The following is a 22,639-nucleotide window of genomic DNA, read 5'->3' as shown; positions in this document are numbered from 1 at the left end:
TGTTAACAGGCAATCCCAAACTATTCTCTGCTCTGTTGGTTGAGTGTGAACTAATGACCTTGAGATTAGCAGCTCAACAGTTACCCAACAGTACCACCAGGGCTGACAAAAGCGACAGTATTTTCTGACATAATGTCAGAAGATAAACCTCTTATAAGATTGGAACACACTAAAAAAAAAAAAACCAAGAAATAACTGCCTCCTCAAAGTACATTTGAGCTCACTGACTTGAATGTGGTAAAGCTTTCAAGACCTTAATTTGCTCATTTTAAACTGAAAATGACAAGAAACAGCAGCAAACATCCAAAAACCTGGACATCTACTTCTGAAAACCCATTTACTGAAAATCTATGGAGTACCGATCTACTCTACACCGTATGTCCATGATGCAGAACTGGATCTCAGGCAATGGCCTTGGGTCAAACTGCCAAGATTCTTATTCCTGCATAACTACTTAGCAACTATGTGATTTGGGGCTATAATTACAGCTATCTCAATTTCCTCATCTATTAAGCAAAGAAAATAGTACCCATCTAATAAGGTCATTTTAAGGATCAAATGGCCTGTACCTGGCAGGAACTTACAGTAGCACTCAATAAAGGATAACTACATTACCACCTCTCTCATTCAAAAGAAGCCCATGGCACAGTGGTAAAATGCTGCTAACTGGAAAGGCCCAAAGTTTGAACTCATCAGCAGTTGTGTGGGAGAAAACCATGGCAGTCTGCTTCCAAAAATACTATTTCCCACCTTGGAAACCCTGTGGGGCAGTTCTATTGTCCTACAAGATGGCTACAAATCGGAATCAACAGCTACAGGTTTGGTTGGGCTCTCTTTCATGTCTTATGCTGCCCCAGTCCTCATCTATTCTGTCTACTTCTTAGATGAGTTCCCTCGTTTTAAAAAACCAGGTAAATATTGAAAATTCATCTTTATTAACAAGTCTAAGTATATGTAACAAAGTCAGTGCCAGCTAAAGTATTACTTTTTGGTGGGAGCTCTACAATGTGACTACAGTTTACTAAGTCTGCGCAATACGATTCTCATCTGTAACCTGGACATAATATCCAGCCAATCCACATATCAAGTCAAGATGATCATATACAACAGGTAATATGAAGTTCTCAAAGTTAGAAAGAAACATGGCAGTAAGAGTATAACTATTTTCAACAGGGAATTATGCACTAAAATCTTTAAAATTGAAAGAAAAGTATGTGGAAAGGACAAAAAACTAAAATTATTTACTGATGCCCAAGTCATTATCTTTGATTTATTTTCAAGCTTCTAATATGAAGGTACAAAAAAACCCCCACCTGATATGACTATATAACGCAAAAATATAATGAACTATATCACTTTATAAAATATAAGCTATAAATATAATTAAGAAAACCAATGGGATGTTCCCTTAAGTCATACAGAATTAAGGACCTTAAAAAGTCATCTAGCCTTCTTGTTCTTTTTAATTTTTTAAAGTTCTATTAGCACTTCATCCACGTCATACAAAGTAATTATAGCAAGAGTTGTACAACTATCACATTTAATTACAGAACATATTCTTCTTCCTTGTTATTCATGTAATTATTTTTCTAATTACGCATAAAAATCTATCAACCAAAACAGTCTCCAATTCAACAATTTCTACATATTATCAATTACGCAACAACTTTCTCCACCTATTGATCAAGTTTGGCTTCTATTTCTTTTTAAAGTTTTCTTGATAAAATATTCACATAATATATAATGCTCCCTCTCTGCTCTGCCTCCAGTTTGTCCCCAAATCCCCTCACCCTCTCCATCTCCCATTCCCCCCAACACATCCCTGACAAACCATTGCCATCAGTTATGGCTCTATGCATCAACTCTGTTTCATAAACTGGGAAAACCAACAAACAAAAACAATACAAAATTAATAATACAAGGGAAAAAATACAAGTATAATAAAGAAAAGACCACCATCCACATTTAAGAGATCAGAGAAAAAACTTCTGTTCTGGAACAGGTGAGAAATACGAGGGGGTAAACAATTTTTCCCCACCAAAGCTATGTGTTTAAATTAAAACAAACAAACAACGTTATCACTTTCAAAGTGCTCTCCTTTGCATTTATGAATTTGTCATATTTGCGATTCCATTCTTGGAAACATTTTTCAAACTCATCATTTTGGATGGCTGGCACCACCTCCCTTGTTCTTTTCCTCACCTTTAAGTCCCCTTTGCATTTGAGGAAACAAAAAGTCCCACAGAGAGGCGAGGTGAGTATGGTGTGTAAGGCAAGAAAGGCATGCTGTTTTTTGCCCAAAACTGGTGCACCGAGATAGCGGTGTGAGCAAGTGCATTTTCATGGTGGCAAAACCAGTGCACTCTGCGACAAATCAGGCTCTCGTCACACAATTGTTATGAAGTCTTTTCAGAACCTCTAAACAGAAAGCTTGATTAACAGTCTGAACTGGTGAAATGAACTCCCAATGTACTAGGAGTCAACATTTTCATTCCTTTGGGAAGTTAACTGATGCAAAACGTTTATCATCAATCGACATTTCACTTTCTGAAACGAGAAAACCACTTGAAATTCAAGAAAAACACTTGTGTTTTTTTCCCCATAGCTGTCCTTGTAAACTGTGTTCATCGTCAGTTTCTGTGGCATCCCCATCCCCACCAGGCAAACTTCACAGTCACATGCTGCTGCTCTCTTAAATTGGTCATCTCCAAAAACGAGGCTCAAGTGAAGCTGCTTTTTACGAAAAAAGCCTGGTGTGGGGGCCAGGAGATACGTACCCCCTGGTACTTCAGCCTACAGCAAATTCAGGTTGGGTCAAGAGGAAGTTCAATTGAGGAGTACTGAATTATTCCATGGTTCGATCCAACACAATCAAGTTTATAATAATCTGATATTAAAGCTGTCAAAATTCCTTGGCTGTGACTAGAGGGGATCTGCCAGGCTTAATCTGAGTAGATAGTCTGCAGATGGGATCTACATGTGACCTCCTTCCTGGGGACGGACAATAGAAAAGTGGGTGAAGGGAGACGTCGGACAGGGCAAGATATGACAAAATAGTAATTTATAAATTGTCAAGGATTCATGAGGGAGGGAGGAGGGGAAAAAATGAAGAGCTGATGCCAGGGGCTTAAGTGGAGAGCAAATGTTTTGAGAAAGAGGGCAATGCATGTACAAATGTGCTTTACACGATTGATATATATATGGATTGTGATAAGAGTTGTATGAGCCCCTAAATAAAACGATTAAAAAAATAGTAATTATAAATGTGCTTGACACAATGGATGTGTATGGATTGTGATAAGAGTTGTACGAGCCCCCAATAAAATGATTTTAAAAAAAAGATACTGTTTATGAGTTTATGTGAATACAGTCCAACAACGAGCTACAATCCATGAGTTGTTGCTTTGAACAGACTGATTTCATTGATTGGGCTCTGTTTACACTGGACGTGGGTACTGGTACTAGGGGAAAATTTCCTGTATCAATTCTTAGAAAAGCATATCCTTGCCTGTCAATATTAAAACGTGTCACATCCATGCTAGTGGAGTATTGAGGTATTAAATATATGGTGGCTCTGGGTCCCCTTCCGTTGGACACTAAGCTAGGGGTGCCACCGAAGGCCCAATGAGTGCTACTTCCAGTCTTAGGGGGTGGGGGGCACCCGGTTCCTTCTCCCATAAGAGTACTTCAGTCCTAAGTCCAATGGTGCAGGTAGTTTTGAGGTAGGGCCCATTTCATTCAGTCAGGCTTCTATGTTGGTTGAGTCCTTCTGCTGTTAATCTTTTGGACACAAGCCCTCTACAACACAAGTCCTTCAAATTACATTAATACACTGCTAAACTCGCATTTACCTATATAACACTTCATTAAAAAATATTTTTAATACTTTAAAATCACCTTTCAATGTAACAACTTTCTTGACATCAGAGGCGTCAAAAAGAAGCTATATCAAACCCATATTTTTAAATGGGAACTAAATGCTCATTAGTAAACAAGAAAGGTAATTTTAAAAGTCTTTAGCCCAAATAAACAGAAGATTCAAACCTAAATACTACTTTCATGGCCACTTGAAGATTTTATTTAAAAAGACACTCCTCAGTGGCTGGCATATTTAATCTTTAGAGATGGTATCTTCTACTTTGATAGTATTGCTGAGTCAGAATCCGTCAGATGGCAACAGATTTGGATCAATGTTAATGGGGCACTGAGTTCATGTTAATAGTGGTGAAATGAGTTTATATGAATTGTAGAATTACTTTGGGGGGAAAAGTGGTAGTAGTTGTACAACATTATGAATGTAATCAATATCAATGATTTATACATGTAGAAATTATTGAACTGGTGAATGTTTTGCTGTTTATATTTTCACCATAATTAAAAGGTCTTCTGTAAAGTCTTCGGTCTTCCAAACTTACATGGCCCTCCTTACAGTTATCTCTTCAAATACTTTTTACACTTAGAATCACTATTTTAACTGAAGCTTAATACATGAGCCCTTATTTAAATTAACTACAATCCAAAGACAATGAAAAGAAAATGTTGCCTTCTGGTCTCATTCACAGACTCCAACAATTAATTTGTTTCTTTCACACAAGAGTGAGTTATACAACAAAAGTTACATAGGTACATGATCGGTCAATTTATTTTTTAAACTACTTGGCTAGATAATAAAAATGCACCCATATATTATCTAGATTTAAGAATTGTGAGCATATACTCTAGTCGGCTTCTCAGTGGCTAAAACCAATTCAATAGCACAAATTCTGTAAACAGTCACGAGTACTTCAAAATCAATAGCAACAAATTAAGGAGATGATTAATATATATATATATAAATAAAAAATTTAAAAATAAAAATAAATAAATATATTTTAAAAAATTAAGGAGATGATCAATTAAGTCATACAGGTAGAAGTATGTTTGCCTATACTTCATTGTTTTAGGAACCCTGATGGCTGATGGCCATTGTGGTTACACATTGGGCTGCTAACCCTAAGGTCAGAAGTTTGAAATCACTAGCAGCTCCGTGGGAGAAAGATGAGGCTTTCTACTCAACAGTTAGTCTCGGAAACCTAGAGGTAACTCTACTTTGTTATACAGGGTTGCTATGAGTCGGATCAACTCAATGTCCATGAGTAAGGGGGTTTTCTTACTTTTTTAGTGTTTTAATTTTATCTATCCAGAAAAGTTACCTATGTATGGGTTGTTACCTCTAGTCAGCAGTTCTAGCCCATTAGCTGTTCTAACAACAATGTCTCAGAAACCAGGAAGGGCAGGTCTACTCTTTCCTAAAGAATAGGAACAACTCAATGACAATAGGTTTGATATTTTCTATTTTGTCACATGAACCACCAGCAAGAGGTGGATACTAAGAATAAGTATTAACAATATATTATAAACAGTAACATACAGGCTCAGCAGAGTATCTATGTATTTGTTTCTTTCACTCAACAAGTGCTAGGGGCTACAAATGTTTATGAGAAAGTTAAAACACTTTTTAATGAACCCTGTGAAACCTCATTATTTTACTGAGCACTGTGATGTGCCAAGAATTGTGCTCAAACATTTTACTGGAGTTTGACAAAATATACACTACAGCCGCTACCCTCCAAGAGATTATAATTTTTTATATTTTAGAAATACAAACTGAGTCACTCTGAAATGAGTCAGTATAGGTTAAAACAAGTGATACTCTAGGAAATATGGGTGAATTACACAGGATTTTATTTTAACAATATTAGGGCAAATTATTGCTGAGGATAATCACAAGAAAGCAGAACTTAGAATGGTAGAAACTAGGCGAGCAAAGTAGTTCTTTACTATTGGTGCTAGGATAAGGTGACCAGACGCCCCGATTTTTGCAAAGAAAAGCTAGGGTATATAGGGTTTTTGACTGCCATGTAGCTATTTCGCCAGGATGTGAGTTTTATCAACGGTGTCCCACTGGTGTCCTGCTTTACCAATGTTAAAATCTGGTCACCTTATGCAAGGAAGCTAGAACCAGGAGAGCAAGAATAGCCACTGAAGGCCCAATGCCAAGTCCAAGCAAACATTACAATAGATTTTTTTCCAAAGGAAAGAGTATTGTCATGTGTACCTAAGCGAGCAGCAGTAAGTGTTTGACTATCGAGACGTATGTACTGTAGGCTATATGAAGTATTGTTTGACAACTTGCAGCACAATCACATTTTATATATATATGTATATATATATATAGACATACTTAGATGTTGCATGTAGAAAACGGCTGGTTCCCTATGCTTGATTGTTGATTGGGACTGAACTATTACAACCTTACAGGAACAGACATCTATTCAGGCAGACATCACCTGAACAGACATAAATGCTGTGCATAACATATTCCCACCAAGCAGGAAATATTATTTAATCTCTTATTAATCCTTCCAAATTTTTAGTTCACAAATTAAAGTTTTACACAACTTGTAAGTTCTCTTCCAGCTATGCCACTAAGTAGGTGCCATACAAACACAAGCTCATTGCCGTAGTCTATGTCAACTCAGAGACCCTCTAGTACAAAGCAAAACTCCCTTTGGATTTGAGGTTGTAAACTTTTATAAGAGCAGAAAGCTTGGTGATTTCAAACTAACCCACCCCACCACCATTGGTTCTTGTTCCACACATGTAACACTGCCCAGTCCTGAGCCAACCTCACAATTATGTTTGAGCCCATTGTTGTAGCCACTGTCAGTGCATGCCAATGAAGATCTTCCTGCCTTTCAATGACCTTCTGTTTCACCAAGCACGATGTCCTTCTCCAAAGACTAGTCCTTCCTAAGCTCATGTCCAAAATGCACAAGACATAATTTCATTGACCTTGCCTTCTAAGGAGCATTTCAACTACATGTCTACCAAGGCCAATCTTCATTCTTTTGGCAGTCCATGGTATCCATAGTATATTTATTATTTTTCATCAACATTTTAATTCAAAAGCATCAATTCTTCAGATTTCTTCATTCATCGTCTAGCTTTCCCTTATACACAAGGTGACTTCAAACAGAAGGGCTGGGATTGAGTGCTCCTCTAGGCTTCAAAGTGACATCTTTGCTTTTTAGCCCTTTCAAAGAGCTCTTGTCCATTCAATTTGTCCAACGTGTCCTGAATTTCATGCCTGCTGCTTCCATGGGTAAAAACTGTGACTCCAAGTGAAATGAAATGGTTGACAATGTCAATCTTAAGTTTATCGTGCTGTTGTCTATTTGGCAGGATTTTGGTTATGAAGTGCAATCCATATTGAATGCTGTAGTTTTTGATATTCATCAGGAAGTGCCTCAAATCCTGTTCATCTTCAGCAAATAAAACTGTGACACCTGAATATTGAAGTTTGCTCATGAGTCTTTCTCTAAGCCTGATAGTGTGCTCTTTATATTGTCCAACTACTTTTTTTGCTCAACATACAGATTGAAGGAATGAAGTGAAAGGATAAAACACTTTGGCACACATTCCAGTTATAAAATACTGTAATTCCATACTAGAAAACTTCCCAATTTTAGGTTTATGTATTAAGAGCTAAATTTAACCTGTAAGGCATATAATTTACATCTTCCTGCAAGAAGTATTATCAGGCTCCATCTGTAACTTTCCAAATATTTACCACTACTAATAGATTCAACCAGAATGTTAAAGTGTCAAAATTTATTAAAACTGTTTTAATTAAAACATGCCACCTTTTTAAACAACTTGCTACCATTTGGAAAATTCCAAACTGCACTTCCTTAGAATTATTATACTGCCATATCTATACAGTATGTTACAAACAAGTTTTAAAATTTCAGTTCACATGCATAACACTCCAAAGTCCACAAATAGCCACCAATTTTAGTCCTTGGCATGAGATACTAGCAAGTGCATAAAGTAAACTACATGAAGGTTCTTCATTCCCAAGGCTAAAGACAAACTCATGAATTAAGTGGCTTTAAACTGATGACAGAACCCTATCAACTTTGTAATCGCTGGTGTAGCCTACACAGGCTACATTTTTTTTCTTGACTATAATCTGAGTACTTACTGTTCATTAATAATTCTGAGGAATAACAGAAAAATGGGTAGAAAAAAAATCAACTTTGTGATCTATGATCATCTTTTTTTTGAGGGGATGGTTTGCACATTTACCCATACTTTTTTGTTTTCTAAAATAAGAATAATCTTTACCATGGTTAGGGTCCCACATTTGCTAGTTATATATTAAGGGAAGAAAGGTCATAATTTAATTTCAAGACAAATAATGGCTATTGTCTTGGACCTCAAAGCTAGACTCCTGTGACATTCAGTTTCCTAATAAGAGCCAATAAGAGAAAAGACGTCTAAATATTTTAATAAGTTAACTTATAGGCACAGGATTTATACTGGCGATAGGAAGAGTGAAAACCATAACAAAGTTCTTGATATCTGAATAGATGTACACCAAGCCACAAGTAAGCTTACTAGAAAGATGGTCACTGAAATGAGAAGAGGGCTTAAGGCAAGTGTGACCAGCTATGTCAATGAAATACAGAAAAGTACTTTTAAAAAGAAAAACCCTGGAATTTATTAGAAATGACTAGCTGGTATCTTGGCTTTGGTAGTGCAACAGCACCATGACAGCAAGGGTAAGCAGGTTAATCCCTTGCAAAACTTACCTTGATTGGCCCAATGGAAACAGAAGGCCCCAGAAAAGAGAGAAGCATCTGGCAGTAGCAAATTGTTTTATTTTATCTTTCTGTGGAAAGAAACTAATTTTAAATAAGAACCAGAGCATTTAAAGAATAAATATTTTTAAAGCTCATTATCTAGTTAGAGTAGCTCTACCAAGAAACAAGAGCTCCTTTGCTTAGAGATGGAAAGAAATGAGAAGAACTAGAGTTGTTTCTCCACCATCTAGGGAATTTTAAAACTTGTTATTTTACAGTCACAGAATAAACAGATATTTTTATTTAAAGAATGCCTGAAAACATAATTTATTGGGCCTATACCTTTATTGGGCCTATACCTTTTATACAATATGAAGGGCTCCAAAACGCAAATCCAAAACTCAATGCATCAAGTTGATTCTGACTCGTGACACTAAAGGACAGAGTAGAACTGATCCATAGGATTTCCAAGGGTATCAATCTTTATGGGAGCACAGAGCCTCATCTTTCTCATGTGATGCCATTAGTGGATCTGAACACCACTGACCTTGTAGTTAGCGGCCCAAAATGCTTAGCCCACTTTGCTACCAGGGCTACAATCCAAATAAAAAGAAAAACCACTTGACAATAAGCACTTCTCCTAATGCTAAGGAAAAAAAAAGACAACACAACAAACTCTTTTCATCTGTACTTATACCATTAACCTTCATAGCTTAAACAATAATCAGAGAAAACATTAGCTACCAAATGATCATTAACAAAATATTCAAATGCAAATAACCAAACCACTTGAAGGACTTAAAACAGAAGGCATAAAATTATGGTAACCAAACCTGTTATCTTTCTCGATTGCTTCCTTTGGAACTCAGTTCTATCCCACAGAGTCAGCAACAAAACTTTCTGATACAAGTCACTCCCACAAAACAGCTCTTTACAATTTATGCTAAAGATGGAAGGGAAGGCTCAGAAGCAGGAGTGCCGAAGCCAATGCGCATTTTGTTTAAACAACATGGTACAAATGGAAAATGAACTGGCTAGTTGCTACTAGCTTATGAAAAACTAGAATTGTAGATACTTCACCAGCCCCACCTCCATCATACACACAGAAGAATGTATTTCAAGAATAACACATCAAATTCGTTCTCAGTTAATCACTTAAACAATAACACCTTTCCAAATGCCATGCATTTATCATCTATGGCCCCCCAACTTATGGTGACAAATCAGATTTTTATTCCCAAAACATTCACTTTAATTGGCATAAACCCAAACCCACTGCCATTGAGTCAATTCTGACCCAGACAGACCCTATTGACAGAGTAAAACTGCTCCATAGGGTTTCTGAGGCTGTAAAATTTTCCAGAAGCAGAGTGGCTAGTAAATTCAAACCACCCACCTATGGGCTAGCAGCCCAATGCATAACCCACTGCATCAACATGGTTAAAAAATGTAATTAAAATATAAGCCTAGTTCTATCTTGCCAGCTTTTAAATTAATAAACTTGTTGAGGTAGAAAATAAGTTTTTCACACAGAAGACTTTTCCAATCCCCATCCAAAGGGTTGGCCTTCGGCATAATTCAACATATGCTATAATCGAGAGCATCATTTTCGTATAAACTAATCACAAATGGCTGCAAGTATTTACCCAGATTTCAAAATCACGGCACAAGACCAGGAGACAATTGTTAACAAAAATCAAGCAAAGCAAAAATACAAGCACATTCTTACTTGTCCCATTGGTGGCCCTCCCATAGGGGGCATCATTTGCGGCATCATTCCATGAGGTACCGGTGGCATATTGGCTCTCTGACCCATAGGGTGCATTCCCATGGGAGAATAATGCATGCCAGGGTGTCCCATCTGAAAAAAAGTGAAAACTAAAAATTAGAAAGTACTGTGAGAACATCTCAAAATCTCAACAGGTTACTTGCATTGGTATACTAGCCATGCGTCATTTAAATTTTGAGGTTTATATCTTCTTGTCCTAAATAAAAAAACGCACTAGTTATTTAATGTTACTAAACTTGGAGGAAATCTTTGTAGGGATCAGTTTAAAACCTTATGGTGAAAAATCACAACTTTGTCCTATTTCATAAATACAAAAGATAACCCATCCTATCGCTTTTTTACAATGCTTCTTCTTAGACTTGTTTCTAAATAAGACTAACTTTAAAACGCTAAATTGATAAATGCACTCAGATTAGGGTTGGTCTTGGAAAACAGGAACAGTATGCGCACCCAGGAGCACTTCACTGCTAACAAACTATGTCCTAACATAACCTTTAAGACAGGTAAAATCCCTGAGAGGAAAATAAATTCTAAGTCTGCTGTGGCGTCACTCATAGATATTAAACGGAACCAATTAGTCCACGGAAAGTGCTGCTAACCACAGGGTCAGCGGTTCGGTCCCGCCACAAGACCTGGCTTCCGTAAAGATTACCAGCCTGGGGAACCTACAGGGTTGCGCTCAACCCAGTCAGACTCTGGCACGCAATGCGTTACTTCGCCCACTGCCTCCGTGCTTCTTAAAAAAAAACCCACTTTCTCCACCTGTGTCTATTGTTCAAGGCCTTGAAAACCAATTAATAAGCCCCTGCCAATTCTCGCACGGAGCCACCACCTCTGCTCGTGAGGACACAATTTGGCAGCTTCTGGTAAAAGTCCACGAAACCAAGTTTCCGCCTCCCCCCCTCCCGCTCCGTCGGGCCTACCTCTGCTAGGCGCTCACCCCGCCCAAGGCCCAGCATCTCTACCCCGCCTCTGCCTAGGCCAAGCCCACCAGCAACTTCCAGGGGCTCCAATCCTCCCTTTCGGTGTCCCCCACCCTCCGTTTCTCTCCTTCGCCACATGTCCCACCATCTCGAGCTCTTCGTTGGTCCGCTCTCATCTTCGCCTCCTCTTTGGAGAACGCTTCCTGTCTCTCTGATTCCGCTTTTCATTGTGCCGCTTTCTCCCTACCCCACCGATCCCTTACCGAAGGCCGTCTCCTCAGGAAGCCGTCAGCAGAGACCCAAGAGCTGGAGCAGAGGCTTGAGTCGGGCAATCTCCGCTCCCCGTTCCCGGTACCCCGCAACGGAGGTTGGTTCTCCATTTCACTCACCATGAGGCCTCCACGCTCGGCTCCCGTCCCCGGCCTCATCATCGGGCTCAGACTGCTCCGCCGGCGGCCACTGCCGCTGCATATGCCAACAAGCAGCGATCTGAGTGGCTGGCGCCCGCCCGGGCTAAAGGTTAAAGGCTGCGCGGCGCTTGGGGGCGGGATCAGTGGGGCCAATAAACTGACAGGCTTGCTCGCAGTCCAATCAGATTGTGCCGCCGGCACGCAGCTCTGCGGCGATTCGCCCCCAACCTCACTCGGCGTCGCCAGCTTGGAGGGCGGCTGGGAGTGGGGATAGAGGAAGTTTCTGTCCCCAGTCTTCGGCTGGGAAAACTCCACCAACTTGCCCCGGGGATCCTAAGACCCCCGTGTCACAGCATCCCGAGCTTTGACTGCCCCCATAGGGGGTGAGGCAGCCGGGCCCTGTTAACTCAGCCCCACAAACCTGAGGCCGCCAGGGGTAGGGAGAGGTGGGGTGTGAAGCCGGCAGCTTCTAGCGTTAGGGCGTTTGGGGCCAGATGGCGGGCGCGCAGTGCTCGAGGCCGGAGGTGGGGGGTTTGGAGGCATTCGGTTCGAGGCTGGAGGACACTAGGCGGGAAGCACTCGCGGGGGGTAAAGAGGCGTGCCGAGTAGCGTGTTGGGAATTAGTGACCGAGGCGGGAAGAAGAGATGCGAAAGGAAACCAGGAGTGGGCAGTTAAGGCAAGGCCTGAGCGCTCGGTGGTGAACTACCATTAGTTGGAAGGGGAAAAATGAGACCGTCGAGAAGGAAGGAAATATTGGGGGGAGGGGGAATGTCTGTTTGAGCAGGATAGGCGGGCGCTAGGACCGGGCATCGGGAACACGCGACATTGAGGCGGTGGCGGCCTTCTCGGGCCAGGACGAAGTGCTGCCGGGGCGGGCGCCACGCTGAGATGTGTCTCGGCTCGCGTCTTCTAGCGCGTTTCCTCTCTCTTCCCACAGACTCTGGGCCCCGGGACCGCGCCCAGGTCCAGAGGTGCCCCACTTCTCAGGGTGCCCGACTTCTCGGGGAAGGGGGAGGGGGGCTCCGGTTGGTTTTCCGCCCACTGGACTGTTAACGCACCCCTGCGCGTCGGCGCCGGGTGGACTAGGCCGTGACGGGCCTCGTGCGCTGATTGGCTGCCGGAGGCCGGGAGGGTGGGGGCCCGTCCGCCTGCGCGGGGATCGGCGTCTTTCCCGCCATGTCGTTTGTGGAGAGCGGGGATCGCTCGGCCGTGCTGCGCCGTCGTCTCGGAACAACGACCCGACTCGCTCGGCCCATGTATTCCGCCCTTTCTCAGGGCGACAGTTGGGGTGAGGGCGAGGTCGGCGAGGAAGAGGGATGCGACCAGGTGGCCCGCGACCTACGGGCTGAGTTTTCGGCTGGGGCGGTGTCGGAGCCCAGAAAGGGTTCTCGGCTCCCGCCGGACGGCGATGGGTCGCCAGTCCTGCCCGAGAAGCGCAATGGCATCTTCCCGGCGACTGCGGGCGGCCGAGCCACTGCCCGGCGGTGGCCGGTCCAGGCCCTCACTGTGCTCTGTTCGCTGCTGTTCGCGGCCCTTCTCGCCTTCCTCCTGGCCATCGCCTACCTGATCGTAAAAGGTACTCCAGTCCGGCCGTTGGAAGTGTCCAGGGTAGAAGTTGGGGCTTCGGCCATACCGCCCACATCGAGCCGGTTGATCCCAGACGATCCCAGAGGGGAGGATGAGCCTGGTTGCGTTGACCTGGTCTCTGGCACGCCTGATTCACCAGCTGGCGGGCTCTTAGCATTTGCGCCTCTCTTAGCTTTTTGTCTGCTCTCCTCAAGGTGTAGGAGACGCCCTGATCGGAGGAGCCTTCTGCGAAGAACTGATTTGCTAGTTGGATAGTATCTTAAAAGTCAGACCAGTTGGTGAAAAATTGACAGAATTTAATAACATGCTCAGCTACCTTGTGGTGGTGAAAATTGGGTAAAATTAAAACGGGCCCGACATGTTGAGGCTTTTAATTCATTGACTCTGCACTCAATTCTAGAGTACAGAGTTCTGTCCCACAGCCCAAGTTTGTTCTTACATAGATAAAACCATTTGTCTCTTTCCGTTGTTATGTTAGGCTTGTAATTTGGTATACAGTAAGTTTTACTGCATGGTCATAGGGTATTTTTTAACCAGATTAAAATGATAGGTGTACCTTGAAAGGTTTTGCAGAGGCTTAGGTAGATGTATGCATTGCTTATCAAAGGGGGAAGGTAAGAACTATGGTACATAGTTCAGTGATGTGTGTGGGGTGTTTTCTGGTGTAGTTATAGGAAATACCCAACACATCACTAAATACTCTTTTCAACCTTACCAAGCCAAACTCACTGACATTGGTTGATTCCTTTCCCACACTTAATCCCTGTAAGACAAAGCCGAAGAACTGGCCCGTGGGGTTTTCAAAACTAAGCTTTACAGAAGCCGGCTGCTACATCTCTTGTCTGAAAAGAATTAGCGCCAGGTGCATTTACTATGAGGGCAACTTTCACTTTACTAAATAGTTTCTTCAGTTATTTCTCCTCATTCCTTTCCAGCCATTAATGGGCAGCAGATGTAACCTTAATAGCTTATAGTCCTTGATTGTAAAAAGATGGACCGACAGTATGCATTTTGCCACCTCTGAAAAGATAATAAGCCCTGGTGGCACTGTCATGTAAACGTTGGGCTGCTAACTAAGGTCAGTGGTTCAAATCCACCAGCTGAACATCAACAGAAAGAACTTGACAAAGAAAGAATTTACTATGAATCTGAATAGACTCGGTGGTGGGTTTGAAAATGGTATTGGATGTAAATTGCTGATGTTTCATTCTTTCATTACTTAGCCCTCTTTTTCACAACTGAGAGTGTTTTAACTTCCTAGGTATATTCTTTTGCTTAGAAACATTAGCTTTGTATCGTAAAGTCATAATATAAATGGAAGTACATTGCAGAAGACATTGTGCAGTGCTTAAAAAGTAGGGAAAGGAAATAAACTAAGATCTAGTGTGCTATGCAATTCCTACTACACAAATGTCTTCACAACAACCTATGGATTAAACAGCTTTCCTATAAGGCAGTGGATGCCCGGAAGTCTTACTTGCTTGCTAAAGGTCATATAGCTAGTAAGTACAATCAGAATTTGAACCCACTTTGACTCCAGAGCACTTCGTGGAACTGCAGTGTCACCCTAGCTTTTAATTCCTCTTTCGATCATTACATAATCTTACTTTCTCCCTAAGTCCCTCTTTGTACTTACAGAATTGCATGCGGAGGAGCAGAAGAATGAAGATGGTGTAGACACTGGGCTGTTAGGTATGGATTTAATTGGCACTTAATTTGATTTTGGCTTCACTTTTGTAATCCTATTGGTACAAACTTTTAGTGCAGTTCATTTAGTCTTAGAGTTTTCATTTCCATAATAGTGAATTTTATTAGAATATCTGTATACCTGTGTCTGTATGCTATATATATACTAGTACATTTATAAGATTGTGGTAGTATATTTTGAGTACAACTCTTAAGTGACTGGAATCTCTAGGTGGCACAAACAGTACCCCCTTAGCTACTAGCCATTCAAGGTTGGCCATTCAAACTCACCCAGAGATAGATGTCTGAAAGTGTTAAACTTCTGTGGAGCAGTTGCACTCTGTACACATGAGGTCACAATGCATTGGAACCAACCCAACAGCATCGAACAATAGTACGTGACTCAAGTCCAGAGAAGACTGAAAAACAACCCTCTCAACAATGATAGCATTTTAAGCAAAACTTGTCATATTTAAATCCAGCTCTCTTTATAAGCAAGTCTTTTGTTTGTTTGAAATAAACTTGTTAGTCAATAAAGATATCAAATTCATTTCAGTTTTACTTTTCTTCCTTTTATAAAAAAATTTTTAACCACTTTTTAGGTTTGAAGGATAAGGAATCTGAAAGTTTTTTTTTTGTTGTTTTAATTTGGGGGTTGATTTTTATAAAAACACATTGTATATTATATTTTTAAAAACATTTTATTAGGGGCTCATACTACTCTTATCACAGTCCATACATATACATACATCAATTGTATAAAGCACATCTGTACATTCTTTGCCCTAATCATTTTCTTTCCTTTTTTTTTCCCTTTCTTTTTTTACATTTTATTAGGGACTCATACAACTCTTATCACAATCCATACATATACACACATCAATTGTATAAAGCACATCCATACATTCCCCGCCCCAATCATTCTCAAAGCATTTGTTCTCCACTTAAGCCCTTTGCATCAGGTCCTCTTTTTTTTTTTTCCCCTCCCTCCCCGATATATTTTCATGTCCTATTAAGTCCTCCATATTATGTGGTTCTTTTTCTTTTTAAAATTATTTTATTGAGAAAAATTATTTTATTGGGGCCTTGTACAACTCTTATCACAACTCATACATCTATCCATTGTGTCATGCACAGTTTTTTGTTTTTAATCATTTTATTATTAGGGGCTCATACAAGTTTCTTTTTCTTTTAAGGAAGATGTGAGGCAAAGTACTGCAGTCCAACACACCAGCCACTCCAACAGAGAAAGGTGCAGCAATTTGCTTCCATGGGTTTCTAATAGCCTTACAAACCCTGTGGGGCACTTCTATTCTGTCCAGCAGGATTGCCGTGAGTCAGAATGGACTTGATCACAGTGGGTTTGCTTAGTTTGCAGACTTTCATGGAAAAATTTGAGTTATTGATTTCTCCTATACTTCTACCGAATTATTTTGTAGAGTTCAGAGCTGTATATGCCTGGCGTGCTTACCAAAAAAACCACCCTCGCCACAGTTGAGCCAGTGCTGACTCATAGTTAACTTCCCTGTGGGTTTCTGAAACTGTCACTCTCCAGGAGTAGAAAGCCCAGTGTTTCTCCCTTAGAGCAGCCCGACCTGTAACCACGACATCATCAGGGCTCTGGCAGGCTTGGGATAGTTTAATCCTGTTTGCTATATTTCACTTGGTTCGTCTCAATTAAAAATAATAGTAAAATAAGTCCTTTGCCCTCACCCCATCTCATTTTATCGAAATTAATTAATCTACATCTTCAAGGCTAGTGCCCCCACAACCACATATAGTCTTCCTGATTTGCAGACGGGAAAGCCTCTTCAGATTGTTTAAAAAAAAAAAGATGGGTATGTGTGTGTGTTTATACACATGCATATCCCATGGAAACTTAGTCTTTCCTTTTCTCAGTTACTTGCATGAAAAAATGTGTTTTAGACTCATTTTGCTAGTGTTCGTTTTTGCAGTTTGATTTCTAGAGAGAAATTAGGAATGTGAAACATTTCATAGTACTTACTGATCTGTTGCTTTCACAGGTTTGCTAATCTAAAGGTCCAAGATTTTTTTTTAATATCTTAAATTACATGTTTGTTTGTTTTTGGTCAGGTATTATCTAATATTTTTATTAAATAATTTTATTGGGGTCTTACATCTCTTATCACAATCCATACATTCATCCATTGTGTCAAGCACATTTATACATATGCTGCCATCATCATTTTCAAAGCATTCTCTTCCCACTTGAGCCCCTGATATCAGCTCCCCATTTCTTCCCCCTCCCTCCCTTCCTCACCCTCCGTCCCTCACAAACCCTTAATAAATTATAGATTATGTTCATATCTTACATCTTCCTCCCGCACCTCTTACCCACTTTTCCTTTCGTTCCCCTGGGAAGAGGCGGTTATAGGTTGATCCTTGTGGTCGATTCCTCCTTTCTCCCCCCACTCTCCCCGAATCCTCCTGGTGTCTCTACTCTCATTGTGGGCCCTGAGGAGTGTATCTATCCTGGATTCCCTGTTTTGAGGGCTCTTATCTGAAGGTCCAAGATTTAAGATTGCTAATGTTTCATACTTTCAGTACTCCTCATACCTCTTTTTCACAGCTGTGAAGTGTTTAACTTCCTAGGCACGTTCTTTTGCTCTGAAAGATTAGTTTTCTATCATAAAGTCATATTATACGTGGAAGTACATTGCAGAAGACAATGTGTTGTGCTTAGAGTGGGAGAAGGAAATAAATTAAGATTTAGTGTGCTGTGCAATTTTTATTACACAAAATGCCTTCACAACAACCTGTGGATTAACATTAGCTTTCCCTCATAAGGCAGTGGATGCCCATCAGTCTCATTTGCTTGCTGAAGACCACAGCTGATGGAGCAATTTTACTCTTGTCTTACAGGCTCAGTAAGAGTCACTTTTTACTTAATTGAGGCTCCAGATGGTTGAAGAGAAAGTGTTTCATTTTGACTGGCATTTATCTTTAAATCCTTCGGTGATGCATTCTTCTGATTCCTAGCTTACCTCACCTAACAGGAGCATAAGTATATACTATACTTAGAATTAGATACAAATGATGAGACAACTCTATACCTTTAATAAGCACTTGTTGAAGGCATCCATTATGTTCAGAAAAAGTGTTATACAACCTTTAATCACATTTAATTCATTGTATTTACTTTGCTTTGGTTACTGGGAACCTCAGTTTCATATTTGATTGTTTTATGTAGTAACCTAATTTTTCTAAGTAATTTGTTTTTGACATAATTATTGCCCTTGCTTTATATTTCAGTGAGCCGTGAATAGATTTTATTACATACTGCTCCAATGTTTTGTTTGAAAGTAGATTGGTTATTAGAAACAATGTGAGCCCAGTAACTTTGTCTTGAGAGTTCCCTTTATAAACAAACTGATAAAAACAAAGTTTATTGCTGTAGACTTTTTTTGTTGCAATTTAATCTAGTACAGGGTTGGACTTGCTCAGTAAACATTAAAAGCTGTAATTTTCCTTTTGGTGTGAATGAGAATCACCAAGGGTCTTTGTTACAAACCATGTGTTTGAATTGTTGAATGGAAAATCAGTTTTCTCTGTAAACTTCATTCAAATCACAGCAACTGGTTGGTTATTGATGGTGAACCCTTTTTGTCGAGCAGGACCTTGAAGGGTTTGACTGCCTGCTGAGAATTTGCCTTTCCACCCCAGATAAATCAGAATCCACATTTTAACAAAACCCCCAAGTGATTTTTCACAGTCCAGAGTGATTCTTAAGTATATAACCTGTCAATCTTGTTAAACTGTAGGTTCTGAGTCAGTATATTTGGGATGGAAAGGCAAACTCAGCGTTAAACTAGTTCATTCCCATGATAGAGGTGTCTCACAGTAGAGCCTCAGAATCTTGCACTTAATCCAAGAACCACAGAAAAAGTATTTCTGCAGATTGAGAACAGTTTTCTAAATGTGTCCATACTTGAGAACAAGTTATGGGTTATAAATTGGACTGCCAAACTCAGAGTCAACAGTTCAAAACCACCAGCTGCTCCCTAGGACAAAAAGAGACTTTCTACTTTGTAAAGTTTTACATTCTTGGAAATCAACAGGAGCAGTTCAGCTTTGTCCTCTATGGTTGCCATGAGTCAGTTTGATCTACTGGTCCCCAAACTTGAAACAAAAAAAAGATGGGGGGGCTGGGTTTTGTCTTTTTTTTTAATATGCAGATTCTCAAAGTGTTTTCAGTATATTTAATCTCAAATAATGCTTAGAGTATATTTAGTCCTTAGTATACTATAGGTTCATTGTACCTTTTAATATCTTAATACTCTCGTAAGAATTCTTTGTAAGAATTGATGGTTTATGGCTTCTTTTCCTCCCAAAGAATAGAGTTGGGTTAAATTTTCAATACAGTAAAACTTAGATGATCTTGAAATTAGCATATTGGTCCTTTGGATCCTTAAAGAAATGTAATATATCAGAGACCTTCAAGAAGTTTGTAGGAAAAATCTATTATCTTTTTTAAAAATTTATTTTTAATTATATGAAAGCTTACAGAGCAGTTCATTAGTTTTATGTTCAACAATTTATACATATTTGTTCCAGTTCATCCATTGGAATACCTTTCATGTACCATTTCCCTAATTCCTCCCTATTTCCTTGTTTTCTAACCATCTGAACTTTGTCCTTGGGTAAATGCTGTCCTTTTGATCGTACATGGTTGGTTAGTCTAAGGTGGGAGTAGGGTGGCCAAGGACCATAGTCTTGGTTCCATTAGTCTCTATCAGTAATCCAGTGTCTCATGAGTCTGAATTTTCTCCTATTCTATCGAGGACCTTCTAATATGATCCAATTGGTAGTGATAGCGTGGTACCATCTAATTCTTTTCGTCTCAGGGTTATAGAGACTTATGTTTGCAGAATATGTGGTATTTTACTTCCAGTTTTGCACAAACTGTTTGACACTCCCTCATAAAGTTTCTGAGTTGTGAATGAAATCCAAAGTGTACCTTTAATTTGAATATGTACATAAGGCAAAACTGGTGTGTTTTAGCTTTATTTTACCTCAAGAAAACCTCAAAAACTTTCCAGGGATTAAAAAGCTGCATGTGCAGCAAGTGAAAGTAATTGTGAATTTTTTTGTGGATGGATAGGTGTTAGGTTAGTGGTTTCAAAGTGAGGGCAAAATTTTATAACATTGAAGGTCAAGTACAAGCCCCACAGTTGTCTATCACATTTACAACACAAGGAACTTTAAAAAAACAAAGCAAAATACATGGAGTTGATTCTGACTGAGAATCACGCTATCAGAGAGTAGAACTGCTCCGGGGCTTCCAAGGCTATCATTTATAGAAGCAGACTGCCTCAGTTTTCATCATTGAGTAGCTGGTGGGTTCAAACTGTGCGACTTACCTATTATGCTCCGAGGAGCTCTATTAGTGGGCTCTTAGTGGCAATGGTTTTTCCTAAATCTTGAAACATTTTTCTATTTCATTATTAATAAAAGAGCACTTCAAAAAGTTTTGGGGTAAATGGCACTTTGATATAAGGGAGTTTTATAACTAAGTTTTAGAAGTCCCATCATATTATTCATCAGTTACTCTCAACTGTGCTAAAAGGAATATAATGTGAAAACAGGAGAGTAATAGAGTCCTTCTAGAGCACGGCTCTACAAAGTACTGAGCAAATCTGACCTGCTTGTCTAAGTAAAGCTTCAGTGGCGCATGGCCTCATCTGTTTCTTTATGTATTGTCAGTGCTTGCTTTCAAGGTACAATAGCAGAGAGAAGAATAATGGGGACACCTCCCCTCAATCTTGTAAATGCTTTTAACTCTCACTAAGCCAGACTTCTTCATTTTCTACTTAAAATGCCGGGGAAAAAACCAAATTGAGGAATCATAATTACTAATCAGTCAAAAGAAGTCAAAAGTAGACCCTACTAGTGATGAACTTGATCATAGAAACAGAATCTTAAGATTAGTGTTCAAACAATATTTAGAATTTTCTCAAACCTCAAAAATGAGCAAAATAATTCTAAGATCAAAAGTAATAGTCATTCAGCTTAAAGAACTTCATGCACTGATCATCAAGAACATGAAACATCTTTTTGCAGTATTCATCCTTTATATCTGTGTGCTCTAATTACTGTTTTTTTAATGGACAGATGCTAAAGACAGATGATTGAAAAGGTGAAAGGTGATTGGAAAGAAATGAAAAATAATGGATCTCTCATATGCTATTTATAAATAAGAATGTTTTTCCAAATTACAGGGGAAAGAGGATGGTTGTCTTCTCCCAAAATGATGAGCCACAAAAGGTTTTTGAAGAATTACTTGAAGTATGGTGTTCTGATTATGCAAGTGTAAAAAGAAAAAAACAGAAGTAATTTTTAAAGCTAGACTCAATTAGATATCTGAAATTTAAAACCATTACATAAAAAATTATTATAGTCTATAGATTTCATCCGTGAAGTTAGTAAGCAGCTATTTGAACTCAGGGAGACATGCCCATTTCTGATGATCATTTGTTCAATACCAGGAAAGTCGTAAAATTTTGGATTTGTACTGTTTATTCTTAAGATTTGTAATGAGTCTTTTGTTGTTTCCCACCCCCAACTGCCTCTTTTTCTGGTAAAAGAAATACAGCTTTGAAACTAGATGAAAAATAGTGATACTTTCCTGGTGTGCTGGAGATTACTCACTTAACAGGTGAAACAAGACTGGCCTCAAGTTCCCTGTTTTCAACTAGGTAATGGTACATAGGGATTCTCTATACTCTTCTTTTCTGTTTGAAATTGTCCTTAATTAAAAAAAACTTTAAAGTTTCTCATGTGATTATAATGATTTATAAAGGTTAGAAACTGTTATTTCAAATTCAGCAACTTTTATAATAGTCACCTCCTCTTCCTCGTCTTTTTTAGCAGAAAGGAAGTGGAATTGCTTCATGCTGGTCTGCAAGTGGAGAGTTTGGGCAGGAGCTCTTTCCCAGTATGTCTATTGTGCATTGGTAAAGGAGAGAGTGGACAGGAGACCTTTACCATATACCCACTGTGCTCAAGTTGCCCTGGCAAAGAAGGAAGGACGCCTTTGCTCTTGAACTTGAAGATAGAGGGCTGTCTAGTTTTAAGTCCCTACATGCATAGAGACATGGTTCCAGATATTTGAAGATTTGGACTAGATATGGATTCATTTAGAATGGGCAACAAGTTAATAAACATTGAATATATTTCCTATTCTATACAATTAAAAAACCTTAGAAACTGTTGAATTGAGAAAATTTCCTCACACAAACATAATTACTGATCAGTTTTGTGCCTTTGAGTATACTTAGGCTTTTATTAGACGCTGACAGGTTACAACCTTTGAAAGGATATGACCTGTGTATCTATTTCTATTTGTAGTTTTATAACAGTGATTTTAGAAACATCTCACTGGAAAACAAATTTTACAATTAAGCAAAGGTTCTGACCAGTGGCTTTTCAGAATTTTTTACTCATTTACCTGTTGTGGCCATTTGAAATGTGTTTTCTATCATTGTAGAACAAATAATGGGATTATCACTTATGCCACTTTATTAAAAGGATTCAGATCTACCTCATTCTCTTTAGTTACTGCATTGTATTTCACAGAACAATGCAGTCATTTGTTT

The 22,639-nt window shown here is 39.5% G+C and overlaps 2 protein-coding genes across 5 annotated transcripts in view; one reads left to right on the top strand and one right to left on the bottom strand.

Annotated features, from left to right (window-relative positions):
• PRPF40A (pre-mRNA processing factor 40A) overlaps window positions 1-11,883 on the bottom strand; it is a 43,832-nt gene extending 31,949 nt beyond the window's left edge. For 2 of the 4 annotated variants that reach the window (XM_075529744.1, XM_075529745.1), the window contains exons 1-2: window positions 11,729-11,883; window positions 10,357-10,488 (exon numbers count right to left, since the gene is read on the bottom strand). In XM_075529744.1, coding sequence (XP_075385859.1) covers window positions 10,357-10,488; window positions 11,729-11,770 — 174 coding nt within the window. In that variant the 5' untranslated portion in view covers window positions 11,771-11,883. Of the gene's footprint in view, window positions 1-10,356; window positions 10,489-11,602 lie in introns of all 4 variants that reach the window. The other 2 variants (XM_075529742.1, XM_075529743.1) reach the window with 1 other exon arrangement.
• A 373-nt stretch (window positions 11,884-12,256) lies between these two features.
• ARL6IP6 (ARF like GTPase 6 interacting protein 6) overlaps window positions 12,257-22,639 on the top strand; it is a 39,237-nt gene continuing 28,854 nt past the window's right edge. Inside the window, exons 1-2 of the mRNA XM_075529747.1 lie at window positions 12,257-13,326; window positions 14,976-15,029. Coding sequence (XP_075385862.1) covers window positions 12,927-13,326; window positions 14,976-15,029 — 454 coding nt within the window. The 5' untranslated portion in view covers window positions 12,257-12,926. The remainder of the gene's footprint in view (window positions 13,327-14,975; window positions 15,030-22,639) is intronic.

This window comes from Tenrec ecaudatus, chromosome 13, assembly GCF_050624435.1.
Source record: "Tenrec ecaudatus isolate mTenEca1 chromosome 13, mTenEca1.hap1, whole genome shotgun sequence".
NCBI classification, from domain to species: Eukaryota; Metazoa; Chordata; class Mammalia; order Afrosoricida; family Tenrecidae; genus Tenrec; species Tenrec ecaudatus.
Note: the sequence above shows the minus strand (reverse complement) of the source record. Positions and strands in the feature narration are given on the sequence as shown.